Below are 27492 nucleotides of genomic sequence, written 5' to 3' on the forward strand. Positions count from 1 at the left end.
AACCAAAATTTTATACACACACACATATCTACCCTGTTTCCCTGAAAAATAAGACCTAGCTGGACAGTCAGCGCTAATTTATCTTTTGGAGCAAAAATTAATATAAGATGTGGTGGTTATGTTATGTTATGTTATGTTATGTTATGTTATGTTATGTTATGTTATGTTATGTTATGTTGTTATGTTATGTTATGTTTATGTTTATGTTTATGTTATGTTATGTTATGTTATGTTATGTTATGTTATGTTATGTTATGTTATGTTATGTTATGTTATGTTATATAAGACCCGGTCTTCTTATAGTAAAAGAAGACCGGGTCTTATACAGTATTAATTTTTGCTCCAAAAGAAGCATTAGAGCTGATTGTCTGGCTAGGTCTTATTTTTGGGGAAACACGGTGTACATGCATACATACATATAATATATAGTTTGCTTATTGGGAATAAAGACTCCCCACATTGATAGGGTAGTATTTGCAAGGAAGTGCTAAACTTGTGTATCCATTCATCATTTAAAAACAAAACATGAAAATAATTCAGATAAACAAGTTTGTTTTTAAGATTTAAAAATGAATGTAAGCATTCCAAATACTAGGTCGTGAATAGTTTTTGGCTATTTTTAATGTTATAATCTCAATATATATGTGGCTTCCAAACTGAACATGACCTACCAATTTTAAATTAATACCTTTTCTTACATAATTGAAATAAACTATTGTGTCACTTGTAAAATGGGGGGAAATGATTTTTCTTAAATAATATTTATAATAAACTTTAAAATCAATCTTTTAAATACAGTAATGTAAAATAAAATCTTTTACTTAAAGTTACTTTATCATAAATCAGGCAAACATAAAATTATTTTAAAAACTTTCTTGGGAGGTTATCAAGATAAATATTCCTTTGAAAGATGTTTGTAAGTCAAAAAATGTTGGAAAATACTTATGCCATTAAATAGGTTACAGTTTTCTTTACATTCTAGTCCAGATACAACCTTGGTTATTTTTATCAGATTGAGAAGTTCTCTGAACTCTTGGTAGACTCTTCTCCAGGAGAGTCCCTTTTCTCTCTCATGTACCAGTTGCCCCCAGAATTTCTCTAAAACTTACTTGCTGCTTATAATTGTATAGTTAGATGTGTGATTGTGTAATGTGTGCCTCCCCCACAGGACTGATCTTCATGGGGCAAGGACCGTGAGTCTCTCGTTCACCTTGTGCCAAGAACACATTAGTGATCCCTCAAAAACTTGGGGAGTACCTATTCCTATTACCATATTTACACATTACCTTTTAGGTGGGTTATTGTTCGGTGTTTGTTCTCATTTAAGTTATATTTATCCTATTAGCTTTAACCTAAAAGGTTGTTTTCTTACCTGCTTTTAGTTTCTGGGTGATACCTTAGAATTTCATATATGATAATCATACCTTATTTTCTCCAAAAATAGGCTTCTACTTACTTTTAAATAAACAGATGATATCTTAAAACCATGTCTTAATTTTTAATTTGGAAAATATTGTTATTATCTATGTACAGAATTTCCATTTGTTATCTTCAGTTTCTGTCGAGAATTTAAGGGGACTTGGATTTATCGTGGTCTATAAAAGGCACAGTAAAATTTTGTATAGTATTGTCACCTATCAATATTAGAAAGTTACCTAATGGAATGATTGGACTTTTATTTTTCTAAGTGATATGATTTAGAATCATGACTATAATAGTATGTATTAATGTTTTTAAAAATTCCAATGAATATTGTTTGTAGGTCTTACAGAAAATGTCTCTTGACAACCCTTTCCTTATACATCTACTCAATACTGAGTTTGATGATCCTGTGTTGGCTGAGAACTTTGTGTTTTTTATGAGAAGGGTTGGGGTAGTGCTATCTGTGGTAGAGTGAAAGGGATTGGTTTATTGCCTCATTTAACAATAGCTGAGTTCAGTGATCCTAACTGCTAAGGTATTTTAAAGCTTTGGGAGAAAATGCATGCATCAGTCACTGCAAATGGCAGTGTAATGCTGGTCCAGCGTTTTTGTTTTTAACCTTTTATTTTCCGCAGAGATAGTGATCCTACTATATAGAGATATAGTATTAGGGAGTTAGGGAGGGTCAGGAGACTGCTATGATTTAGGGACAGATGTGGAGCTGCCCCATATATGGTATAAAAGCAGCAGCTGCAACAGAATAGTACTCTTCGACAAACCTTTCCCAAAAGGTGGGTATATTCTTTCAATCTCATTACCCTCTCCCCTCTTCCAATTTTGGCCTCCCCTGATTTCTTAAACCAAACCAAATTCCCCCCCTCGCCCTCCCCAGTAAGCTGACTACATGATTTTTTTTTCCCATGAAAGAATGTTTTCTTGTGTAAAAATGCTCAGGTTGTGAGTCAGTGCTGTTTGGCATTACTTCCCTATTAGCTCCTACTCAGGAAGTTCAGCCAGGGGTTGAAGTGATTGCTAAACACTGAGGACTTCCCAAGACCCATTTTTAAGAGGGAACTAATACAGTGACTCCTGGGAACTTTGAAACTCATCCTTCATCACTAGCGTAATTCTGAGATCCACACAGTAGATTCTTGTTCAATTCCAAATAAAGGTTTTGGATCACATGATTTCTAGGCTAGTGACATGGTATAGGAGACGGAAAATTAGTTCCTTATCTGTTTCATGTTCCATTTTAACAAGCCCTATAACAGTCTAAAACCTGTTTATATAGTGTTCTCACATGGGTGTTGATCTTTGGTTCTTTGAGTCATTTTAGCAAGAACACCTGACAGCTTGTCCCATCCTCCTTAGTCCACTGAAATTAACCAAGGGCCACAATGATTTCTGTTCCTGGTCTTTGTCTCTAATTGCTGGTGCAGTATTGGGGTTATAAGTCCTTAGAAGCTTTCAGATTTTAAAATATGAAGGATCCTATCATAGTGTTTTCTGGTGAGGTTGTCTATTTAGGATAAATAAATATTTTCCCACTTCACTGTTTCTTCTCTGCCCCCTACTTACAAGCTGTTTAGTTGCACCACCAATGAAGCGAAATACAGGTGACTCTTGAACGGGTTCGTTGTTAATTGTAGCTGTACTGTATTACCTTAAGAGACACTGTGAACATTGAAACTGGCTGTAGGCTGTGTCTCATCTGTTTTAGATTGCTCCTTGGTCAGCCAAAAAAGAAGTCCAGGGTATCACCCTGCAGTGGTGGGCCAAATAAGAAAAGTTCTTGTTGCAGTTGTCCTGATTTTTGAATTAGTGCCATCCGTTCTTCCCTCTTTCCCCGGACCACATAGGCATACCCAGTTGATGATACACTTACTTTCAGGGATATAATATCACTACCCTGTGTAGCCCGGGGCTCCTGATCTTGCCTAGAACAAAGAATTTCAAGTCTCAAAATTGATAGTACAGCTCTGGTATTTAAATCATCCCTAGAAGAAAGACATGCGGTTCAAATTAGAGTCTGCTGTTCTCTATTAAGAGAAAGGGATACAAGATACCATTTCAGCCTGCAGACAAATGCTAAACAACCAGGGTGTTGGAGGTTGGAAAAAAGAGTTAACAAATTATGTTCGGAGCCATTTATGAGTGGAGAAATAGATGACCATAGGCCACATGAAGAGAACAACTCCACCCATATGGCTTCTATTGTATGGGTGTGAGTATCCATCTTAACCAGTTTCCTCTGTTGTTCCTCCTTTTTCTTCTGTAACTGTTTAGAATATTCATTTTAATGTTGCATCAGTGGGTCATAAATCTTCCCTGTTGCCAGGAAATAAACAGTGAGGGATATAAAGTATCTTTTGGGGCATCTTCATACCTGAGAATTTTCTGAAACTAACTGCTCAGTATTTTAGTTATTTTTATTTAAGATGATATTTTAAAGTCTTTAAATTAAAATTTTAATTATAGAATAAGTACACTATAGGAAATTTAAATAGTAACAAAAGATTTTAAAATATTCACACCGGAATCCTACCTCCAAAACTATCATTATCATTTTGAGTGCATTTCTTTCGGGTCTTATTTTCTAATGCATTTGTGGGGGCAGAGCCCCAGAAAGTAGTTTACAGGCTCTCGGCCTCGCGTGGAGGGGTGCTGGCTCGGGTAGTAGATGGCCATCAGCTGTGGCTGATTGGCCGTCAGCTGTAGCCAGTTAGCCAATTAGCCGCCAATATAACTGCTGTGGCTACGCTAGCAGAGAGAGAAGAGATAGAGAGAGGAGGAGAGGAGAGAAAGAATGGAGTCTAGCAAGAAGATGGCGGCTGGGCTGGCAAGCGTGGATGGCGGTTTGCGGACGGTGTGGACCAGCCTCCAGTGAGAGTATAGTGGTATGACTCCCCTACCTATGGCTCCGTGGGTGTTCCTTTTTGGCCTCACCATGTCCTGCGTTCTTATGTGGGGAGCGGGACCAGAGACCCCAGAGGCCGCCCTGCATGACAAATGGCGCAGCGAGCAGGGTCTCCCACATGACAGCATTTTTCCATAATTATAGTCAGTGGATATACAATTTTATGTGCAGTTTTTATCCTTTATATTATATCAAATATTTTCCCCATGCTGCTCCATATAATCACTTTTAATGATTGCATATCAAGTGGATATGCCATAATTTACTTGCTCTGTCCCACATTGTTTTAAGAGCACAGAAATTCTTCATAGGGCGTTGGTGTTAACACTCTCCCCTCCTTTCTTTGACATTTATTAGTGTATTTCAAAACTGTGAAGTATATATATTTAAACTTTTAAATATACACTGAATATGTTTTCTTCTTTGCCTTAAGTTTCTGTGTTAATTTTTGTTGTTTTTTTCTACTTATACTGAAGTTGTCACTCTTCTGTTTTATATCTTATAGTGCACTTTTTATTATATAGTGCACTTCATCCGGAGCCATGTGAGCTAAACTTTAGCTTGTGATAGTGTAGTTTATTTTACTTACGTCTCCTAATTAGAAGGATCTGAGGCTGGCATGAGCTACAGCATTATAGCACTCCAGTGTTCCTTAGCATGATGTTAGTTCTGGAAAGCTGCAAGACGGTAGTTACTGAATACAAAGTGTGTATGGTTTTAAAGAAATGGTTAGGCTCTGCCTGTTCACTGGCTTGTTACCCATCAGATTTGAGTAATTAAATGGTTATAATAAAAACATGTTTTATAAGAAGTTTGCGGAGAGTTAAAGTTACTTATCTGAAAGATTTGCCAAATTGTGTCAACTCTTAGTTACCCAGTTTTGTTTAGTATTACTATCCAGGATTTTAGATATTTTTCCTCCTCTTTGTTCTGGCCACCCATGTTTTTATTTGCTAGTTTATCAAGCCTGTTCACCTTAAATTGGACATATGAAAGGAGAAGAAGGGAAATTCTAAATCTCTTTAGTGTTGTTGTTTTTTATTAGCAGCTCTTGTTCAATTAGAGAAGACAGTGACATTATAGACAAAAATGAATTGTTAGCTTATTTGTAAGTAATATGTCTTAGTCCATTTGGGCTGCAATAAGAAGATACCACAGATTGAGTAGCTTATAAACAGCGGAAATTTATTGCTCACGTTTCTGGAGGCTGGGAATTCCACAATCAAGGTGCCAGCATGGTTGCCTTCTGGTAAGGGCCCTCAATCCTGGTTCATAGCCAGCACCTGCTCTGTTTCCTCATGTGGTGGGAAAGGTTAGAGATGTCTCCAGAGCCTCTTTTCTAAGGCACTAATCCCATTGGGAGGACTCCACCCTTATGACCTAAGCACCTCCCAAGGCCCCACCTTATAATACCATCATATTAGGCACGTGGATTTCAACATGGGAATTTGGAGAGACGAACTTTGAGACCACAGCAGAATGTATGCTATCTTTGTCCTTAATATGAGTTATTGAAAAATAGTTACTTTATTAGTATAAGAGTAATACTAATATTTTCAGTGACGTGAACTGTTTATCATTTATACCTAATTGTCATGGCAGTAATTATACGTATCATTAAAATATTGACTTCTTCTTTTAAATTGTATTTAACTACAACTGTAGACTTTATCAGTATATGTAGAGTGTTCGTAGTTTGCTGTTCTTCATATAGGAAATTGCTATTTTCCACAAAAACTTCAGTGGGATCCCTTTGAGCAAGAAGCTCCCAGTTCCTACCCTCTCAGCGGCTCATTAGGGGCTGCTCTCAGTTTTCATACATTTACTTCCTTTTTTATTCTTCGCTCTCTTTTTCTCCCTCCCTGTCTGTTAATAGTTAATCAGTGAATCATTTGTAAGCTATTTATTGAATGCCTTCTGCCAAACACTGTTCTAGGCACTAGGAAATCAGTGGAGACAATACAGCCTGACTTCTCCCGAGCCCTGTGATAATGGAGCCTAGATCTCCGTGAAATGGCCCTGAACAGCGAGAAATGGGGAGGAGAGGGGAGGATTTTTTCTTTTCTCTTTTTCCCTCTCTTATTATGAAATATGTTATATACACAGAAATGTGCCTTAACCATACACACACACACACACACACACACACACACACACACACACACACGAATGAATCACTATAAAGCAAACACCTGTGCAGTTACCACTTAAATCAGGAAATAGATAACGTCATCAACCCAGACCACACCCCCTCATCACAGCTTCATCCTTCCCCCAAGAGGTAATAATAACGGTCTTGAATTTTGTGTTAATCACTTATTTGCTTTACTTAAGAGGGGTTTTTTGGTAAGAGTTGTACGAGCTGTCTAATGCATCCCTAGGAGTTTTGCTCCTAGGGTTGCCATTGATATTAAATACAATGTGCAGTGAGCCCATCCTTAATATAGTTTGCTTGTTTTTGAACTATGTATGAATGGAATCACCCTGAGTATATTATTTTGCCTATTTCATACAACACTATGTTGTTTGCGAGATTTATCCATGTTTGTTTAGCTGTGGCTTATTCATTTTTATTTTCATATAGTATTCCATTATATGAGCATACCACAAGTCATTTTTCCGTTGTATCTATTGTTGGCTGTTTGGATTGCTTTCAGTTTGGAGCTCTTACTAACAGTTGCAAAACATTCTTAAATATTTGTCCTGGTTTACTCTTGAACATTATATACATTCTCAAACATTTAAGAGTGTAAACCTAGGGGTAAAATTGCTGGGTCCTGCAGTCTGTCTGTTTTCAGCTTTTACTTGAGAATGCCAAACCTGGGGTCCAGCGTGTGTGCGTTCCCATTCCTGTATGTCTTCCCCAGTGTTGAGTAGTATTATACTTCGTGATTTTTGTCAGTCTGGTGAGCATGTAATGGTTATCTCGTTGTGGTTTTAGTTTTTTAATTTTTCTCTTTAATAATGAGGTGGAGCTCCTTTTATTGTCTGTTGGCCTTTTTTGTGTAGTATCTGCTTAAATCAGTCTTTGGCCCATTTATCTACTGGGTTGTTTGTCTTACTGATTTATAGGAGTTTTATTTCACTAGTAAGGATATGAATCTTTTGTTTTATGTGTTATAAATATCTTCTCTCATTTTGTGGTTTCTCATTTCACTTTCTTTAAAATGGCTTTAAATGCATAGACAGTTTAGTATAATTTTTTTTAAAAAGATTTAATTGGGGAAGGGGAACAGGACTTTTGGGGAACAGTGTGTATGTACTTCAGGACTTTTTTTCCACGTCAAGTTGTTGTCCTTTCAGTCTTAGTTGTGGCGGGCGCAGCTCAGCTCCAGGTCCAGTTGCCGTTACTAGTTGCAGGGGGCACAGCCCACCATCCCTTGCAGGAGTCGAACCAGCAACCCTGTTGAGAGCCCGCACTCCAACAACTGAGCCAACCATCCGAGAGCTCAGCGGCAGCTCAGCTCAAGGTGCCGTGTTCAATCTTAGTTGCAGGGGGCGGAGCCCACCATCCCTTGCGGGACTCAAGGAATTGAACTGGCAACCTTGTGGTTGAGAGCCCACTGGCCCATGTGGGAATCAAACCGGCAGCCTTCGGAGTTAGGAGCATGGAGCTCTAACTGCCTGAGCCACCGGACCGGCCCTAGTATAATTTTAATGTAACCAAATTTACCACTTTTCCCTTTAGGATTAGTGCTTTTAGTTTCTTGTTTAAGAAATCCTTCCATCCCCTGAGGCTATAAAGATATTCTCCTTTGTTAGTTTACGACGACAACGTTGTAGTTTTACTACCTTTTACGTTAAGTCTGTCATTTACCTGGAATTGATTTTAGGATATAGTGTGAGGAAGGTGTCCTATTTTATTTTTTTCCATGTGGAAAACCAATTGTACCTATGCTGTTTATTGGAAAATGTATCCTTTTCCCACGGATACACAATGCCTACCGCTCTTTTCAAACCACTGTATTTAAAAAAACTTGTAAACACACAGTATTCCTCAAGCACTATACACCTTTGGGAATTACATAAGCAGAGTGTTGACAGGAACAAAATGAAAAACATAGACTGTAATAAATAAGGTATTAAATTAGTTATGGGATGGACATTTACCTCATTATAAACATATACATGATGCTGAAAGCACGATATGGGTGTGGATTATGAGGGCACCCAGGCTGGCATTACAGGCTGGCCCTTGTTCTTAGGAATTTTTTTTTAAACTTTAAATTTGGGCATGTCACTTAATGAACCTCACTTTCCCAGACGTAGAAACAAAAATAATGCTCATCTCAATGAGGTAATAAATACAAGGGATGATGACACAACACTTGACAGAGTGTCCTTTAAAAAAAAAACCTATTTACCTTACTATTTACTCCCATATAATTCAAAGTGCTGCACAAATGGGAAAACTGCTGTACTGAGAGATGAATCAAGGACAGTCTAGTTCTAGGTCTTCCCAGGACACCTGGTTCCCTCCATTGTTCTTGCCACTGAGCTGCATGGCCATGTTGTTCATTTCTAAGTACCCTGAATTAATTTACTAATAGTTCAGAATTATTATTTATTGGTTATCATCAAACATGGTAAGAAATGCCTTATTTTATTTACAGTGTGACATTATAGATGATTCAGAATGAATCTGGATTATGTTCATAGCCCATTCCTATGACTTAGCATATCTTTAAAACAAACTAACAAAAGTTCTGGGGGGAAATTATACCATTTCTCATCTAGAGTAACCATCATTGTAGTTTTCTACTAGATCAAAGTTGCATAGTACTTGGATGACGTTCTATGGATACTGCAGACCATCTTTGAAATGTTTTTGTCGTCTCTCAGCTTCTTCTTATAATGATATTTTTCTGATTTTCTTCTTAAAGGACATTTAAGCACGTCACTTGCCTGCTGCAAACGTTCCACCCTGTCTTTCTCCTTTTTGCTGCATCCTTTCTATTCCTGTGGAATAGGAAGTACCTATGGGTGTTTCCTAAGCCTTAATTCCCAGCCATTCCTTTTCCTCTGCTTATTGTTTCAAAAAAATTTTTGTCATTCATTACTCAGAACATCTTCGCTGGAATTTCTTCTTACCTTCTTAAACTCAAGGCATAACAAAAAATATCGGGGGTGCTAAAGAAATGTATACACATTTTAAGAGATACTATCTATGCTCAAGCAGTAGTTTGCCGTAATCAGAAGTGTCTGGACGCTGATGGTAACCACTTTGAGCAGCTCTTGTAATTGCAGAAGTCAAACGTGACTTGTATTCATCTTTTGTTTTGTATATATTGAGTACAACAATTAATACAGTTTTTTCCTTTCTTAAAATGTGTATACATTTTTTTGACACCCTCTGTATATTTCTTTTTTTCTTCCCAAACCAATTTCTACCTTCCTTGAGTCTTTCAGCTACCCAGACGTACATGGTCATACTCTCTACTTTTCCTTCCTTTTCATCCCATGTGTTCAGTCTATCCTCAGGTACTGTTCAATCTTTTTTTCAAAATATTTTTTAAATTGTCTTTCTTATTTTTACAACTTCTACTTTATCACAGGCCTTCAATTTCACTTCATACCTAATCTAGTCTTGCTTTCAGGTTAATTTTAGCACGTCACTTGCCTGCAGCAAACGTTCCAACAACTCCTCATTGCCTACAAGAGTGGTTCTGAAACCTCTTCAGAAAGAATTACGTTTTGTTTGTTTACATTCAGATGTCTAAGTTACTTTCAGGAGATTCAGTAGGTCAAAGATAAGGTTTGTGGATCACTCCAAATTCATTTTTAAAATGACACTGGTGATTCTGACGGACAGACAGGATTGAAAATCAATAGTTAGAGGACAAGGGGATGGGATGGGTGCTGCTTATGATTAGATGTAAGTAGTTATCAGGATAGTAGTTTTTTATTTAGGTGGTAGGTTCAGGGATGCTTATTGCACTACTAAAAATAACTACTTCTAGAAGAAAACACGGGTGAATTTTTGTGACCTTGAGTTAGGCAGTGGTTTCTTGTATATGACACCAAAAGCATAAGTGACAAAAGAAAATTTAGGTGAATGGGACTTCATCAAAATTTTTAAAACTTTTGTGCATCAAAGGACACCATCAAGAAAGTGAAAAGGCAATCCACAGAATGGCAGAAAATATTTGCAAATTATATAAAATGGACTTGTATCCAGAATATATAAAGAACTCTTACAACTCAATAAGACAACCCAGTTTTAAAATGGGCAAAATATTTCAACAGACATTTTGTCCAAAGAAGATATACAAATATCCAGTAAGCACATTAAATGATAATCAGCATCATTGGCCATCAGGGAAATGCAAATCAAAACCACAGTAAGAGGGGCCGGCCCGGTTGCTCAGGCGGTTAGAGCTCCATGCGCCTAACTCTGAAGACTGCCGGTTCGATTCCCACATGGGCCAGTGGGCTCTCAACCACAGGTTGCCAGTTCAATTCCTCAGTCCCGCAAGGGATGGTGGGCAGCGCCCCCTGCAACTAAGATTGAACACGGCACCTTGAGCTGAGCTGCCGCTGAGCTCCTGGATGGCTCAGTTGGCTGGAGTGCGTCCTCTCAACCACAAGGTTGCCGGTTCGACTCCCACAAGGGATGGTGGGCTGCGCCCCCTGCAACTAGCAACGGCAACTGGACCTGGAGCTGAGCTGTGCCCTCCACAACTAAGACTGAAAGGACAACAACTTGAAGCTGAACGGCACCCTCCACAACTAAGATTGAAAGGACAGCAGCTTGACTTGGAAAAAAAAGTCCTGGAAGTACACACTGTTCCCCAATAAAGTCCTATACCACTTCCCCAATTAAAAAAAAAAAAAAAGTTACTAGGAAAATTAAAAAAAAAAAAAAAAAACATAGTAAGATATACACATCACCCCGTTAACATGGCTGTAATTTAAAAACACAACAGTAATAAATATTGGCAAGAATGTGGAGAAACTGGAACCTTGATACATTGTTGGTGGGAATGTAAAGTGGTGCAGGCACTTTGGATAACAGTTTGGGCAGTTACTCAAAAGGGTAAACATGGAGTTACCATACCATATGACTCAGGAATTCCACTTCTAGGTATATACCTGAGAAATTAAAACATACGTCCACAAGGAAACTTACATGTTTTACAATGTACATAGCAGCATTATTCATAATACCAAAAAGTAGAAAGAACCTAAATGTTTATCAACTAATGAGTGGATAAATAAAATGTGATATGTCCATAGCATGGAATAGTATTCAACAATAAAAAAATGAATAAACTACTAATACCTACTACAGCATGGTGAAAACATGCGAAGTGAAAGATGCCAGTCACAAAAGATGCCAATCACAAAAGATCATACGTTGTTTTTTAAGTTTTTAATTTAAAAAAAAAATTTTTTTATCAATATATTTTTTTATTGGGGAAGGGGAACAGGACTTTTATTGGGGAACAGTGTGTACTTCCAGGACTTTTTCCAACTCAAGTTGTTGTCCTTTCAATCCCAGTTGTGGAGGGCGCCGTTCAGCCCCAGGTCCAGTTGCCATTGTTAGTAGCAGGGGGCACAGCCCACCATCCCTTGCAGGATTCGAACCGGCAACCTTGTGGTTGAGAGGACGTGCTCCAACCAACTGAGCCATCCGGGAGCTCAGCGGCAGCTCAGCTCAAGGTGCCATGTTCAATCTTAGTTGCAGGGGCCACAGCCCATGATCCCTTGTGGGACTCGAAGAATCGAACTGGCAACCTCGTGGTTGAGAGCCCACTGGCCCATGTGGGAATTGAACCGGCAGCCTTCGGCATTAGGAGCACGGAGCTCCAACTGCCTGAGCCACTAGGCAGGCCCCAAAAGATCATATATTGTATGATTCCTTTTATATGAAATGTCCAGAGTAGAGAAATCCAGAGAGACAGAAAGTTGATTAATGATTGCCTAGGGCTGGGAGTTTGTGGGAGAGTTGAGGGGGGGGAAATGGAGAGTGACTGCTAATTGGTACGGATTTTCTTTTGGGGTCATGAAAATGTTCTAAAATGGATTGAGGCAATGGATGTACAACTCAATATACCAAAAAATGCTGAACAGTACTTTGGGTGAATTTTATGGAATGTGAACTATATCTCGAGGCTATAGGAAAAAAATCTAAATAAAGGCAGGCCATGAGTAGAGCAATAGTGAGATGGTGAGTGTGTCATGAACTAAAGATGATAATTCATAATCAAGTTCTTTGTATCTGAAGTCTAATAAAATTTTTAAATTTTTTGAAAAAGAAGTTAAGGAAAGAAAAGCACTGGTCTACAGGATGAAGTAAGTGTAAGGTCCTTGTTCTCTCACTTAAGGCTGTATTTTGTCTGGCCTGATACTACGGTGTAAGCTTATTTCTTGCCACTTACCTCTACACAGCCTACGTCGTACCCAGGGCTGTCTCTTGTTATTTGAATTTAGCACACTAGTTCCAAGTGATCCACTTTTTCTATGCTCTCTCCCAGCCACTGTTCGGAATACTCTTCTCACATTCCCCCTCTGCCTCCTCAGATTCTAGCCATTCAACTAAGTTCTACTTCCTTTTTGAGTCCTTCCGTTAGAATATATCTTTTCTGCCTTTGGCTATTTCATAGGAACCAACACATTGCTTTACCCATTGGAAGGCTTCTATATACATGTTGTAATATGAGTGAAGGAAATGGAGGAACCTAGTTAGAGATTATGAAAGAGACATTAAGAATAAGAAGCTTTAGGTCTCTTCCTGCAGCGACGCGAGCGGGAACCAGGAAACTTGGCTCAGAGCAAAGACCAGGGATTGTTTTAAGAAAATGGTAGACAAGCCTGACATGAGTGAAATCACCATCTTTGATAAGGCCAAATTGAAGAAGGTGGAGACGCAGGAGAAGAACACCCAGCCGACCAAAGAGACCATTGAGCAGGAGAAGTGGAGTGAAATTTCTCAAGAACCTGGAGGGCTCCCCACCCGTCATCTTGGAGATGCCAGTCGTGATGTGGAGAAAGCCGCCTGCAAGATGGACACGAGCGACAAGCTGTACTGTGACCCTGGGCACTCCGTGTACACGCCATCGGTCTGTGGGTCTCTGAGGAGACCCCCCCCCCCAACTCTGACTGCCAAATTCTCCAGTTTGCCCTGCAATATTGTAGAAAATTATTTTTGTGATTGATGAAAATAAAGCACAACTCATGGCAAAAAAGGAGGAGGAGGAGAAGGAAAAGAAGAAACTTTAGTAAATACTGAAGACATGGTGAATAAGAATAGCTCCAGAGCCAAAATAAGATGAACAGTTCCATTGAATGGAAATATGCTTTTCTAGGTTCAGGGTAACTGAGCAAACTTAAGTTCTAAAAGCTTTCATTTCCCTGCTTCTCTGGCATTTCTGATCCAAATGAGCAAGAATTCTTCCTCATTCATTTTACTCACTGCTTTAACATTTTTTTGTGAGAATTTTCTCTGCCAAGTGGTCATCTTGCAGTTGTCTATATGTGTAGCTAATGAAAACGAACAAAAGCTTTAGTAATTCTGTTCTATGTCTATCTATTCTCACCTACCCCTTCCCACCTCCACTTCCTACCACACATCCCAGTACGTCCCAGCAGCATTTCCCCAGTACGTCCCTAAACTACCAACAAAACCCAAAATCTATGGGTTTGACTGTTAACTGCTTTTATTTTTCCTTCAGTCGTCTTGAAATGTGTAGCAAGATGCTCCCAAATGCAAGCAGCTAAGAGAATGAAGAGGAGGTATTCTTCCCATCCCAGTTATTCAGTCCCTGAAGTGTTGACTGAAGGAACTAAACTTTCAAAATGAATTCCAGATTTAGTATATGCTAATAATTTGAGGATTCTCCCACATCCATAATTTAAATTTTCAGAAAATCAGTTATGTTACAGCTGAATGGACAATGAACTAGCCAGAATTTTAACCTAACAAGTTGTTTAGCAGTATTAAAGATTAATGATGTGAAATACTTGTGAAGAGGCACTAGTAGGAAAGATTAGAGAACAGTATGCATTCAGTAAAACTAATTACTGAAAATAGTAATATGCATATTGAAGGGGGAAGGGTGGCTCAGATCCTTTTATGTTTGGTGCATTAAAGAATGAATTGGGGTATCCCAGGATCATTCATTGTAGGAAACTGGTCTTAATTGTGGGGGTGGGGTGGGGGGGGAATATCATAGCAGGCAAGGAGAAGCAAATTTTGCTTATATGTACAGCCACACCTTAGAGCTAGGAGTAAGTACAATACTTGGAATAATTATAGGAGACCCCTTGACAAGTTTACAAGACTAGAGGATTTTTGCTTGGTATGTAATAGGAAATAAGAGCAAGGGGGTGGGGGTTTTGTTGTTGAATCTTACAGAAGTGGAAATCTTGCTGTTGGTCCTTGTGTCTAGCTGTGGGAGCCAGCTGTTTGGCTGTGACATGCTGTGGAAGCAGGTGCTTCCCCATATGTGACCCTCTCTGGTTGTCAGGCTCTAATCATATTCATTATTGCACACTCATTTCTCATATAAACACCTAATGGCAATCTAAGCCTGTAGTCATTGCTGAAGATAGTTCCCTTTGATATTGTTTCCTTTGTAAAGATGTCCTGTTTGGTAGATACAATAAACAAGCTCATGCCATTAAGTTTGTGCCTTCCCTTCCCACTCCCCTAGAGTGAAAGGGCGGGGAGGTTACTAATTGTAAATAGAGCATGTGTGGTTCAAAATGAGAAATTTCCTATATATTATTAGGAAAATTTAAAGTCGGCTGGTTTTAATTCATTGCTGGCCTCTCCTTAACAGAAGAGGCATTTAGCTTCCATTGAGGAATAGGAGCATTTGATTTCTCATAGAAGTAGCCATAATGGTTCTAATGATAATGATGGCCCTGACCTCTAAGCCCCTTGTGAGCATTAAGTTAATTTGAGAACCTTAGGAGGGATGGCTTGGAGGTGGAGGCTCTAGTAGCTGGCCAGCTGCCATTGTCAGTATGAGAAGTCTCCTGTAGCCAGGAGGTGACGAAAGGATTGGCCCAATGATTTTATTGCAGCTTAATTTAGTGACCCTTTCTTGAATCCCTGGTATGTATGAAAACACTGTGTGGAGGTAGGATAAATAAAATGATATCCCTCCCATTTACTAACTAGTGGGGCTCATAAACATGTAATATAACTAAGTATAATATAAGGCAGAATTGTAATTGGGATGTAGAGGTATAAACAAAGGGCTATGAAAGCACAGAGGAGGAAGCCATTGACATGCTATTTTGTGGTGGAAATCAGTTAAGACTTCATACAGGAAGTAATATTTTACTGGGCCTTGAAAATGCATGATATTTCAAATGTGGAAAGAAAAGGAAAAGGCATGGCACAGAGAGGAAATAGCATAAGAAAGGCACGTAAACACAGGATGTAAGTACTTAACCCTGGCCAGTCTAGCATTAATAGATGCCAGACTGGCCAGGGATAAGTTTGAAAGGTAGGGTAGACTTGAGTTGTGAAAGACCCTAAATGACAATGCTAAGAGATTTACATACTTTGCCGTGTATAATGTGCACTGTTTTGCCCAAATTTGTGAGGGAAGAATAAGGGTGCGCATTATACATGGGTAGTACTAATTCCATATCTATATAAATGTTTTAAATTATTTTATTTATGCTATGCGTTAAAAAGCACAACTCTAGAAATCAGTAACGATATCTGTATGCAAAATAATACCCTGGAATACGATAATTGGTTTTGTTGAACTTACGACGAACTTGCAACGACAAAGAGTTCTTGGTCTTCTATGATGCGTAAGTATCGTAAATTTATTACGATACTGCTTATACCTTGTATCTGATCTGTTCCTGTGTTTTGTAATTATTTGTTACATAAAATTTCTTGTACCGATATGTTAAAAAAATAAATGCTAAAATTCCTTTAAAATACAAAACAACGAGTACCTAAATGTGAACAAATGAAAATTTGAATTAAAAAATTAAAACCTACCATATGACCCAGCAACCTCTCTCCTGGGTATCTACACAAAAAAATCTGAAGACATTTATCCATAAAGACACGTGTGCTCCAATGTGCATTGCAGCTTTATTTACGGTGGCCAAGACATGGAAACAACCAAAGTGTCCTTCGATAGATGAATGGATAAAGAAGGTATCTATACACAATGGAATACTATTCTGCTATAAGAAAAGATGAAATAGGACCATTTGCGACAACATGGATTGATCTTGGGATTATAATGCTAAGCGAAATAAGTCAGACAGAACAACTAGAGAACCATATGATTTCACTGATAACGTGGTATATGAAACTGAAAACAACAAAAGAACAAGACAAACAAATGAAGAAACAAAAACTCATAGACACAGACAATAGTTTAGTGGTTACCAGAGGGTAAGGGGGGTGGGGGGTGGGAGATGAGGGTAAGGGGGATCAAATATATGGTGATGGAAAGAGAACTGACTCTGGGTGGTGAACACACAATGTGATATATAGATGATATATTACAGAGTTGTACACCTGAAATCTATGTACTTTACTAATAGTTGTCACCCCAGTAAACTTTAATTAAAAAAAAAAATTTAAAACGTAAGATTATTTTCCCTGAAAGTTTGGGCCAAAAACTTGGGTGCGCATTATACACGGCAAAATATGGTAGGCTATTCTGTAAGCGGGAGGGAGCCACCAAATGTTTTTGAGTGAGGAGGTAACACCATGATTTGTGTAACATACACTGTGCTATGAATGGATGGCTTAGAGGGAAATGAAATAAGTACATGTAGTAAGCAGTAGCATCAGTCTAGGTCAGAGATGATAAGAGTCTGAACTGAGATGGTAGGAATAAAAAAGAAAGAAAGGAGGAGATGGATTCAGGACACAGCATAGAAGCAGTAAAATTTTTACCAGTTTGAAATGGGAAGTGAGAGGAAGAAAGGAAAGATGACTCCAGTGCTCCTAGTAACTGGATGGTAATGCCCGTAATGACCATGGGAACATCATGGGAAGAGCAGGTTTCAGTTTGGAAAATGGGGAGTTTGAGGTGTTTCTTTCCAGGCAGGTATTAGAAGTTTGTGTCAGGAACTTAAGGTTTGGTACCAGGGTCAGAGATTTAAATTTGGAGAATTATTACGAAACAAATGATAGTGGAAGCTGTGGGACCAGAAGAGTTAGGCCTGAGAAAATGGAGCGCAGGGAGATAGTCAAAATCACACATACCTTACTAAAAAACACCTTCTATAGAAGGTAGAAGGAAGAAAAGCAAATACAAAAGGAGACAGAGTTATCAATGTGTAAAACTAGGAAAGGGAGGAAAATTTGAGAGAGTAGGGAGGTGCTCAGCATTTTCAGATGCTGTGACCATAGGGAATGTGGTAGGTAGGTCTGGGGCAGGAAGGGGTTCTAGCCTGTCACACATACAAGATGTCCATACAAATATTTATACACATTAAAGTATTTATAAGTCAACCACTGTCTATCCTTCGGCCTGTCATCTTTGCTCATTTTCTTAGTATTCCTCCCCAAACCTCACTCCTCCATCTACTTTCACTTTAAAAAGTGGGAGGTGGGGGCCAGCCTGGTGGCTCATGCAGTTGGAGTTCCATGTTCCTAATGCCGAAGGCTGCCGGTTCGATTCCCACATGGGCCAGTGGGCTCTCAACCACAAGGTTGCTGGTTCAATTCCTCAAGTCCCGTAAGGGAACGTGGGCTCCGCCCCCTGTAACTAAGATTGAACACGGCACCTTGAGCTGAGCTGCCTCTGAGCTCCCAATGGCTGAGTTGGCTGGAGCGCGTCCTCTCAACCACAAGGTTGCCAGTTCTACTCCCGCAAGGGATGGTGGGCTCTGCCCCCTGCAACTAACAACGGCGACTGGACCTGGAGCGGGGCTGCACTCTCCACAACTAAGATTGAAAGGACAACAACTTGACTTGGAAAAGGTCCTGGAAGTACACACTGTTCCCCAATAAAGTCCTGTTCCCCTTCCCCAAATAAAAAGGAAAAAAAATTTTTTCTGCAAAAAAAAAAAAAAAAAAGTGGGAGGTGGAGAAAAGAATGGAAGAAGTTGAAGCACAAAGGAGGTTGAAGCTAAAATGTAACCATTCTTTGTTCAGTTTATAAATTGCATATTCTTTATTTTGAATAAGCCACCTTAAAAATAATACTGTCACTTTGACTAATTTTTTAAGTCAGTGTGTCTCTAGTGGTCATAAATGTGTAAGAAGTAAAAATAATATGAAAATTTGGGGTCCAGTTGAGTAGAGTTACATGTATTTATGATTTTGATGTGGTCTTAACATCAGTCATCATCCAGATTAATTTTTGTTCTTAAATTAACGAGTATCATTCTCCTTGCTCAGTCTAGGTTTTTTAAGGGAACAATGCTGGTTTTGCTGACAAACCAATCATATTTGCTTTTAGTTAACCAGATGTCTTTTGTATTCCAGCTCATCTATATCTCCGTTTCACTGTTATTTTAAGTCTAAGTGGCTGGTTATATAATTTTTAAATGTCCTCTTTTCACGTTGGATATTTAAACTTAATGACTCAGAACTTCTATTCTAGTAACTAGTAGGAACTAGTATTTGCTGGATTGAGATAACATGAGTTATGTACATTTGCCTTTGTAGATTTTGGCTTCAGTAACCTTTTCACTCCTGGGCAGCTGCTGAAGACCTGGTGTGGCAGCCCTCCCTATGCTGCACCTGAACTCTTTGAAGGGAAGGAATACGATGGGCCCAAAGTGGACATCTGGGTATGTAACTGCCTTCTCTCTGCCCCATAGCGTTAGTTCCCCTTGATTGATGACAACTGTCCTCATCCTGCATGGCACAAAATGCTGGATATGAATTAGAACCTTGCTGACCTGTTCTTTGAATTCCCAATTCTTTGTCCAGTCTTTCCCACAGCACTTGTCTTATGGATTATGCCACAGACTTCAAAATCCCCCTTTGCATCTGCAAAAAAACCACACACACACACACACACACACACACACACACACAACCTAAGGGCAAGATTGGATGGATGCCCTTGTCAAGAACAGAGATTCTTTCTGTTTTTGCCACTGCTTTCTTCCTAGAGGATGAGTTCTGAGAGAAATTCTAGATATGTTACCCAAAATTAACATCTGGAAGCAAAGAAGAAGGTTAACTGTTCTAAAGATGACTGGCCTTGACAGTACCCCATATTATTCCTCATAAAAAAAGGAGAAAAAGTTTGTTCTATTATCTTGTGCATGACTCACATCATCTTCAGACACATACTACAATGGCCTCTTTTGTTTCCTCTGCTGCGATTAATTATACATACTCTCTGTTTGGGATGCAGAGTCTTGGAGTCGTCCTCTATGTGCTTGTGTGTGGTGCCCTGCCATTTGATGGGAGCACACTGCAGAATCTGCGGGCCCGGGTGCTGAGTGGAAAGTTCCGCATCCCATTTTTTATGTCCACAGGTAAGAGAGTTGCCAGCACACAGCTATGAATGGGTTCATGGAAAGTTAGACATATTAAGTTATCCTAGGAATTGAGTGATGGAGTATAAAAGGCCCATTTAACAACCTTTCTTAGTTCAGTTTGCTGAATTGGTACCTCTGGAGGCAGGTTCTATAGAAACGGTGTGCAGGCTTTGGTATCAGGTAGCCCTGCTGAGTTTGGCTGAGTTTGGCTCTGGGCTCTGCACATGGCAACTCGTGTTGCGTGGCAGATTACTAAGTCTGTCTGAGCTTTAGTTTCTTTATCTATAAATGGCTAACAATTTTGTGAGGGCTATTACTATGAGGACCAAATTAAAAAATGTATGTAAAGAGTCAGTAGGCCCATCACATAGTAGCAGGGCAATAAATATTCCTGTTTCCCCCTGTCCTTCAGCCCCTCCCATGCCCCCTTTCAGGATATTTCTGTTGACTGGGGCCCCACTGAGATGTAATAAATGCCAAGGATAAAGCCGGCTTTGCACCTTAGTCTTCCTGCTACTACATTTTTTACTTCTATGACATTTATTTCCCAGACACAAATTTTTAAAAAGTATTTTTTAAATGAGTGGTTAGTAGGATAAGTAGCTCTTGGAAAAAAATAATACTTGAAAACATATCCTATCCAGAATCTACCGTGTTTGATCACCATTTATATGCACATAAGAAAGAACAGTTTAGAGACAATGCAGTAAGCAATCTATTTAGTTTTGCTTAATCATGTTTTCATTTTAATGAATAACACAGAGTGTACGTCAACTTGGGTGGGCTACAAAACATAGGCACATGGGAATTGCGTTTTAGAATAAATAATTTCAGTCTCCTTAGAATTAATGACTTTAACAGTATATCAGATAATGATAAGTGCTGTGAGAAAAACAAGGAGGGAAAGAGGTTTAGGGCTGGTAGGTGGGAGGTTATTTGAAAAAGTATGGTCAGGGAACCCCCTCACTGAGAAAGCGACATTTCAGCAGACTTGAAGGTGAGGGAGTGAGCTTTGCAGTTTGAGGATGAACTTTCCTGGCAGAGGGAACAGCAAATGTAAAGGCCTTGGGAAGGGAGCTTCAGTGTTTAAGGAAAGGGACGGAGGCTGCCATGCTCCAGAAAGGAATGAGGGACAAGAGACATGAGGTCAGGGAGGCAACCAAGAGCGCATATTAGGGCCCAGTAAGTCAGTCTAAGGACCTGAGTTTTGACTCTGAGTGAAATGCAAAGGATCAGAGTGTTGAGACAAAGGAATGATATAATCTGACTTTTGTGGGGATTTTTTTCTGACTTCCGAAAAATTTCAAACATACAATTGAAGAATTTTATGGTGACTTTTGTTTTTAAAAATAAATCACTTTGGCTGCTTTGGAGACTTGCAGTAATCCAGATGAGAGATATTAGTAGCCAGTTCCCAGACTGGGGTGTAGAGGTGTAGATGGGAAAGAGTGGTCAGATTCAAGAGATACTACATACTGTATGGCAGACACTGTTGAAAGCATTTAACAAACATTAACTCATTTAATTATTCTAACAGTCCTGTGAGATACTTAAGAATATCACCCCCATTTTTACGGGTGATAAAACTGAAGCCAGGAGATGCTTAGCAATTTTCCCAAGACAATACAGCTAGTAAGTGGCGAAACAAGAATTTGAACCTAGGCAGTCTGCCTCCAACAACATTTATGTTGGATTTGTTGTGAGAGAAGGAGTAATTAAAAGTAACTCCAGGGTTTTGGGCTTGAGGAACTAGAAGGATGGATTTTTTACTAACTGAGATGGCAGTGGCCAGAGAAGAATACTCGCATTTTGGAGAGATGTTTTAGATGTTAGTTTGAGATGCCCATGAGACACCTAAGTTGAGATATTGTGAAGGCAGTTGAATATAGGATTGTAACTTAGTTGAGAGTTATGGGCTAAAGATGTACATTTGGGAATCATCAGGGTATAGATAACGTTTAAAGCTATGAGATGGGGTCACTTTTTAGGCAGTGATTATAGAGAAGAAAAGACTTCCAAGGATTCACCTCTGGAACACACTACTATTCAGAGATCAGGAAGATGAAGAGGGAGCAGCATAGAAATGGCTAGTGAGGAAGGCCAGAGAGTCTGCTGTCCTAGAAAACAAGTGAAGACAGCGTTTCAAGGAAGGGAGAGTGTTGCTGATAGGTCCAGTACAGTGACTGACTGAATGTTAGGCTTAGAATATGGAGATCATCGAGGATCTTCAACAGTTTTGGTGGAGGGGCAGGAGCAAAAACCGAATTCATGTGGATACAACAGAAAAGGAATGGAAGGGGAGTGGAGAAAGGAAATAGACACAACTCTTTGCAATTTCGCTATAAAAGGAAGCAGAGTATGGGTCCGATACAGTGCTCTGGCCGGAATCACCCGTGATCTTGTCATAATCAACTGCATATCCTTAGTCTTAGCGTAATGACTGCCCAGATAGATTTAGCATTTCACCACTCCTTACTTTCTTTTTGAAAAAATAAACTTTATTTTTTAGAGCAGTTTTAGGTTTACAGGAAAATTGAGCAGGAAATACAGAGAGTTCCCATATGCCCCCTGTCCATAGCCTCCCCTGCTTTCAATATCCTGCACCAAAGTAGAACATTTATTACAACCGATCAACTACATTGAGACTGCATTGGATTATCATCCAAAGCCCATAGTTTTCTTCAGGGCTCCCTCAGCATTGTCCATTCTGTGAGTTTGAACAAAAGCAGTGACACGTATGCACCGTTACAGTGTCATACAGAGCAGTTTCACTGCCCTAAGAATTCTCTGTGCCTGCTTAGCCCTGCCTTCCCTACCCTCTGGAAATCACTGATCATTCTACTGTCTCCATATTTTTGCCTGTTCTGGAATGTCATAAGGTTGACTCATATAAGATTGGCTTCTTTCATTTCGTAATATCCACATAAGGTTTCTCTGTGTCTTTTCAAGACTTGATAGCCCATTTCTTTTTAATAAACAATATTCCATTGTCTGGTCGTACCACAGTTTATTCATCCAGTCACAGACTGATGGACATCTTGGTTGCTTCCAAGTTTTAGCAATTATGAATAAAGCTTCTATAAACATTATAGGTTTTTGTGTGGACATAAATTTTCAAATCATTTGATAAATACCAAGGAGTGTGATTGCTGGATTGTATGATAAGAGTATGTTTAGTTTTGTAAGAAGCCACTGAACTGTCTTCCAAAGTACCTGTACCATATTGCATTCCACCAGCAATGAATGAAAGCTCCTGTTGTTCCATATCCTCGCCAGCATTTGATGTTATCAGTACTTTGGATTTTTTCCATTTTAATAGGTGTGTAGTGGAATCTTGTTATTTTATTTGCAATTCCCTAATGATGTATGATGGTGATGAGCATTTTTTCATATGCACATATATCTTCTTTGGTGATGTGTCTGTCCCAGTATTTATTTTGCCCTTTTTTTTTTAAGATTTCTTTTTTTTCTTTTTTCTTTTTTTTTTTAATTGGGGAAGTGGTACAGCACTTTATTGGGGAACAGTGTGTACTTCCAGGACTTTTTTCCAAGTCAAGTTGTTGTCCTTTCAATCTTAGTTGTGGAGGGTGCTGTTCAGCTTCAAGTTGTTGTCCTTTCAGTCTTAGTTGTGGAGGGTGCAGCTCAGCTCCAGGTCCAGTTGCCGTGGCTAGTTGCAGGGGGCACAGCCCACCATCCCTTGCGCTAGTCGAACCGGCAACCTTGTGGTTGAGAGGACGCACTCCAACCAACTGAGCCATCCGGGAGCTCAGCAGCAGCTCAGCTCAAGGTGCCGTGTTCAATTTTAGTTGCAGGGGGCACTGCCCACCATCCCTTAAGGGACTTAAGGGATTGAACTGGCAACCTTGTGGTTGAGAGCCCACTGGCCCATGTGGGAATCAAACCGGCAGCCTTCGGAGCCCCTGGGCGGGCCTTGCCCATTTTTTAATCAAATTGTTTTCTTGTTGTTGAGTCACTCTTTACTTTTTGAAACACTTTTTTGCTCGTTACTACACAGACACCACATTCTTCAGTTTTATTCCTTTCTCTCTGGGTACACCGTCTTAGTGTTCTCTAGCAGATTTCTCTTTCTCTGTTCATACTTTAAGTCTCTTCTTCTTTTGAGCCATCTTACTTACTCTTATTGCTGTGCCTTCAGAGATTGCAGTGATGCTCAGTTCCCAATTAAAGCTCAATTAATTCTCTGACGCAGACCTCTCCTCCAGGATGAAAGGCTATATATCCAACCATTTGCTGCTGATCAGCTTCACTTTCATGCCTTGAATTCACATCAATGGAAATATTTTCAAAACTGAATTTACTCCCCCGCCCCCCAAATTTGCTCTATTCTTTGTTCCATCTTAGTGAATGACATCACCATGTGACCAAGGCTGAAACTAGCCTTGATTCCCCCTCCTCTCTCGCCTCCATCACAGCCAATCAGTTACCAAATCCTGTAGATTCACCCTCCATTCCTATAACACCTTCTGTAGTAGCCTTTGCCTAAATTAAATAATAGGCAACTAAATGGATCCTTGACTCCAGTCTTATCCCTTTCTAGTCCATTCTCCACACTGCTGCATGAGTAATCTTTTTAAAACACATATATAAAAGCAAAGTGCGTGCACACACACAAACACACGCATCTGATTGTATCATTTTCCACTTTAAACTTTTCAGTGGTTTACCATTGCCTTTAGGCTAAAGTTTACTCCTTAAACTGGCCAGAGCTCTGACTTTCAAACATTTTTTATCATGACCATAGCAAAACTATATTTTATACTGTGACCTAGAAAACACACACACACACACACGAACAAAAGTTTTTTAAAAAGCAAAACTTGCCTTTAATATATACAGTGTATATTTTATTCTACTACATTAAAAATGCTGATTGTAACCTATCAAATCGATCTCATGACTGCTGTTTGAAAAACAATGACATAGAAATACCTTTATGACCCACCTCCTACCTATATCTTCAGCCCCAACTCCCAGTCTACATCTAGTGACCCTAATTTCCTTCTGGTTCCCTGAACAAGTGATGTTCTCTGAAACAATTCCCTCTGCCTGTAGTACTTCTTCCTCCCTCACCCACCCCCATCCCACCCACGCCTGTATTCTAAAATGAGAAATTAGATGTGGTAGAAATAAGAATCTAGATAATTTCTACCATTCTTTAGGTCTCTGGACTAATATCAAGGGACTTACAAAAGTTTTTATTGTAATTACTTCTTCCATTATATATCTTCCACACCAGACTGTGAGCTTAGAGAAAGTAAAGATGAAACGTGTTTTTTTCATAGTTGTCTATAGCCTTGCACAGTGTCTGGCATGTGGTAGGACTTAGTAAATAGTAGTAAGTAGATAATAAATGGAATCCTGCTTTAAATCCTCCAGTGGCTTTCATTTACACTTATAATGGAATTTAAAAAGTCATTATCATTATGGCCTACAAGGGACAACTGTGATTGGCCCCCTTCTTTAATCTCGTTTTCTATTGCTTTTCACCTTAGGTTCTGAGCTCCACTCACAGAGGTGGACTTGCTATTTCTCAGACTTGCCAAGCACACACATTCCTGTTCCCTCAAATATGTGCATGGCTAGCTTCCTCACCTCACTTGAGGTTTCTGCCTAACTGTCCCCTCAGAGAGGCCTTCGCTGACTCTCCTCTGCTTCACTTGTGTTCGTAGCGCTTTCCACTACCTGACGTCGTTTGTTCATTGTGTCCCAGCCCCCACCCCCACTGCCTCGTGACTGGAATACAATTTCGGTTTTGTTTATTGCCGTACTCCCAGAGCTTAGGACAAAATATTTGTTAAGTGAGTGAATGATTGCATACATAGGTTTTACCTAATTACCAGAACTCCCCCAGAGTGTACACTCGTATTCAAATAATAATATTAATAACAGTAATTTACATTTCTGTAGGGCTTTTGAGTGTATGCATATTTCCTGTACTTGATCTAATTTGAGCTATATAACTGTACTCTGGAATTGGTATTGACACGTACTGTTTTATCATTTTGCCAATGAAGTTTAAGAAGCTAAAGTTTAAAGAAATTGGTTGACTTACCTAAAGCCACACAAGTAATAAATGACTAAGTCAGTACTCATATTCAGCATTTGTTCCATACCACACTGTTGCGAAGAAAGGGCAAGATAAACAAACCACTTCCTCTGCTTTTCCAATGTCCACAGTATTTCCTGTGAGCAGCTTGGATCCCCTCTACCCTCCACCCACACCCCCTTGCATCATGACAGAAGATTTTTACTCAAGCCTTACCGGAGCTGGCTTCAGGTAGCGGATACTGGTAAAATAGCTAACCATGCTGTCAACCACATTGTCTGTTAGTGCTTGGAAATAAGCTATATAGCATTGAACTACTTAGAAAGAACTAACATTTGTAAAATGATATAAGTTAACATGAAAGTTGAAAGACTCAGAGAACACCAACATAATTATCCTAAATGTGGTCAATTTTTAATCCCAGACAAGTAATTCCCTAAGTAGGAATACAAATTTCATGTGCAGGAAGTGAGAAACAACACAATCTGAGATATGAGTAGACGATTGCTGTTTTACCAGTATGATCTCTCATAGGCCTGAATCCCAAAGGCCCATCAGAGAATGCTGTCAGTAGGATAAGGCATAAGATAAATGAATTCATAAGGTTATTTAGGCTTTTCTTAGCTTAAACGTCCTTCAAGTACCATAAAGTTTTGGCTTCATGTGAAGGAAACCTAGAGTGTGTCCCTAGAGTCCCTTTTCTGCACACACCTCTAGTTTCTGAACACAGTTGCACCCCACTAGGCCTAGATAGAGTTAATTCTTTATGTGGAGGTTGGAGCTAGCTACTTTTCCAGCCTGTTTTCCACTGTCACTGTATCAGAGAAGGTAATGTGGTCGAGGGGAGTCCTAAAGAACAAGGTCCTTCCTTTCCTTTCTCAGGCTGTTGTCATGGACTTGACTTGAGTTTATCATTTTTCTGCTAAAAGGATCTAGAAACTCCAGCAAAGCTGGTATAGTTTTCTAAATTAGCACTTGGGAGGCCAAGTAGGGAAGGCCTCATAGGCCAGCGTCTTCTAGCCAAATTGAATTCCAGAGTATCTACAGCTGTGTGGGAGGCCATGCACTACAAATGGATGCAGTTAGTTCAAGAATTCTAAGCCACTCTCTATTGTCAGTAATGTGTGGAATGAAGTATTCTCCCAATTAGTGGATGTTTCTATGCCTAGTTCTTGTTTGTTTGATACAAGCTTCCCTTCATGTGCACCCTGACATATATTAAAGAACTACTTTCAAGTTGGAATGACAGCGGTATAAATTTAAAAGAGGATTTATTGGAGGCCGAATTGATTTAATACCACCTAGTTTTATAATTATGTATGTCTTCCTCCTTTCTCTCCTAGAATGTAAACTCCTTTATTTCAGAACTGTGTTTCACACATCATCACCTTCCATAAAACCTAACAGCGCCTGGTATGATATAAACAGTCAGTAAATATTTTTTAATGACAAACTGAATCATCACCACTTACCTATAGACTCTTATATCAGACTCGTGTGTTTTATTATTGAAGTGTTAGGTAACTCACTGATGATATGAATTATTAATTGGTTTTATGCACATTTGTTATGTAGGTGGTTATGTAAATGACAAGGTCAAGTGACTTCCAGTTTTAAAAAGGTCTTGATCTACTGTAGAGTTAAGTAATAT

The 27492-nt window shown here is 39.3% G+C and overlaps 1 protein-coding gene across 3 annotated transcripts in view; it reads left to right on the top strand.

The window, feature by feature from the left end:
* The window catches only part of SIK3 (SIK family kinase 3), a 244954-nt gene that overhangs the window by 172641 nt on the left and 44821 nt on the right, over positions 1 to 27492 (top strand). For all 3 annotated transcript variants that reach the window (XR_012497380.2, XM_019713625.3, XM_019713626.3), the window contains exons 5-6: positions 18948 to 19072; positions 19648 to 19771. Coding sequence is in view for 2 of the 3 variants with exons in the window: in XM_019713625.3 (XP_019569184.3) it covers positions 18948 to 19072; positions 19648 to 19771 (249 nt within the window). In the remaining variant the exon portion in view is untranslated. The remainder of the gene's footprint in view (positions 1 to 18947; positions 19073 to 19647; positions 19772 to 27492) is intronic.

Source organism: Rhinolophus sinicus, chromosome 14 (genome assembly GCF_057876585.1).
Source record: "Rhinolophus sinicus isolate RSI-liver-muscle chromosome 14, RSI-T2T, whole genome shotgun sequence".
In the NCBI taxonomy this organism is placed as follows: Eukaryota; Metazoa; Chordata; class Mammalia; order Chiroptera; family Rhinolophidae; genus Rhinolophus; species Rhinolophus sinicus.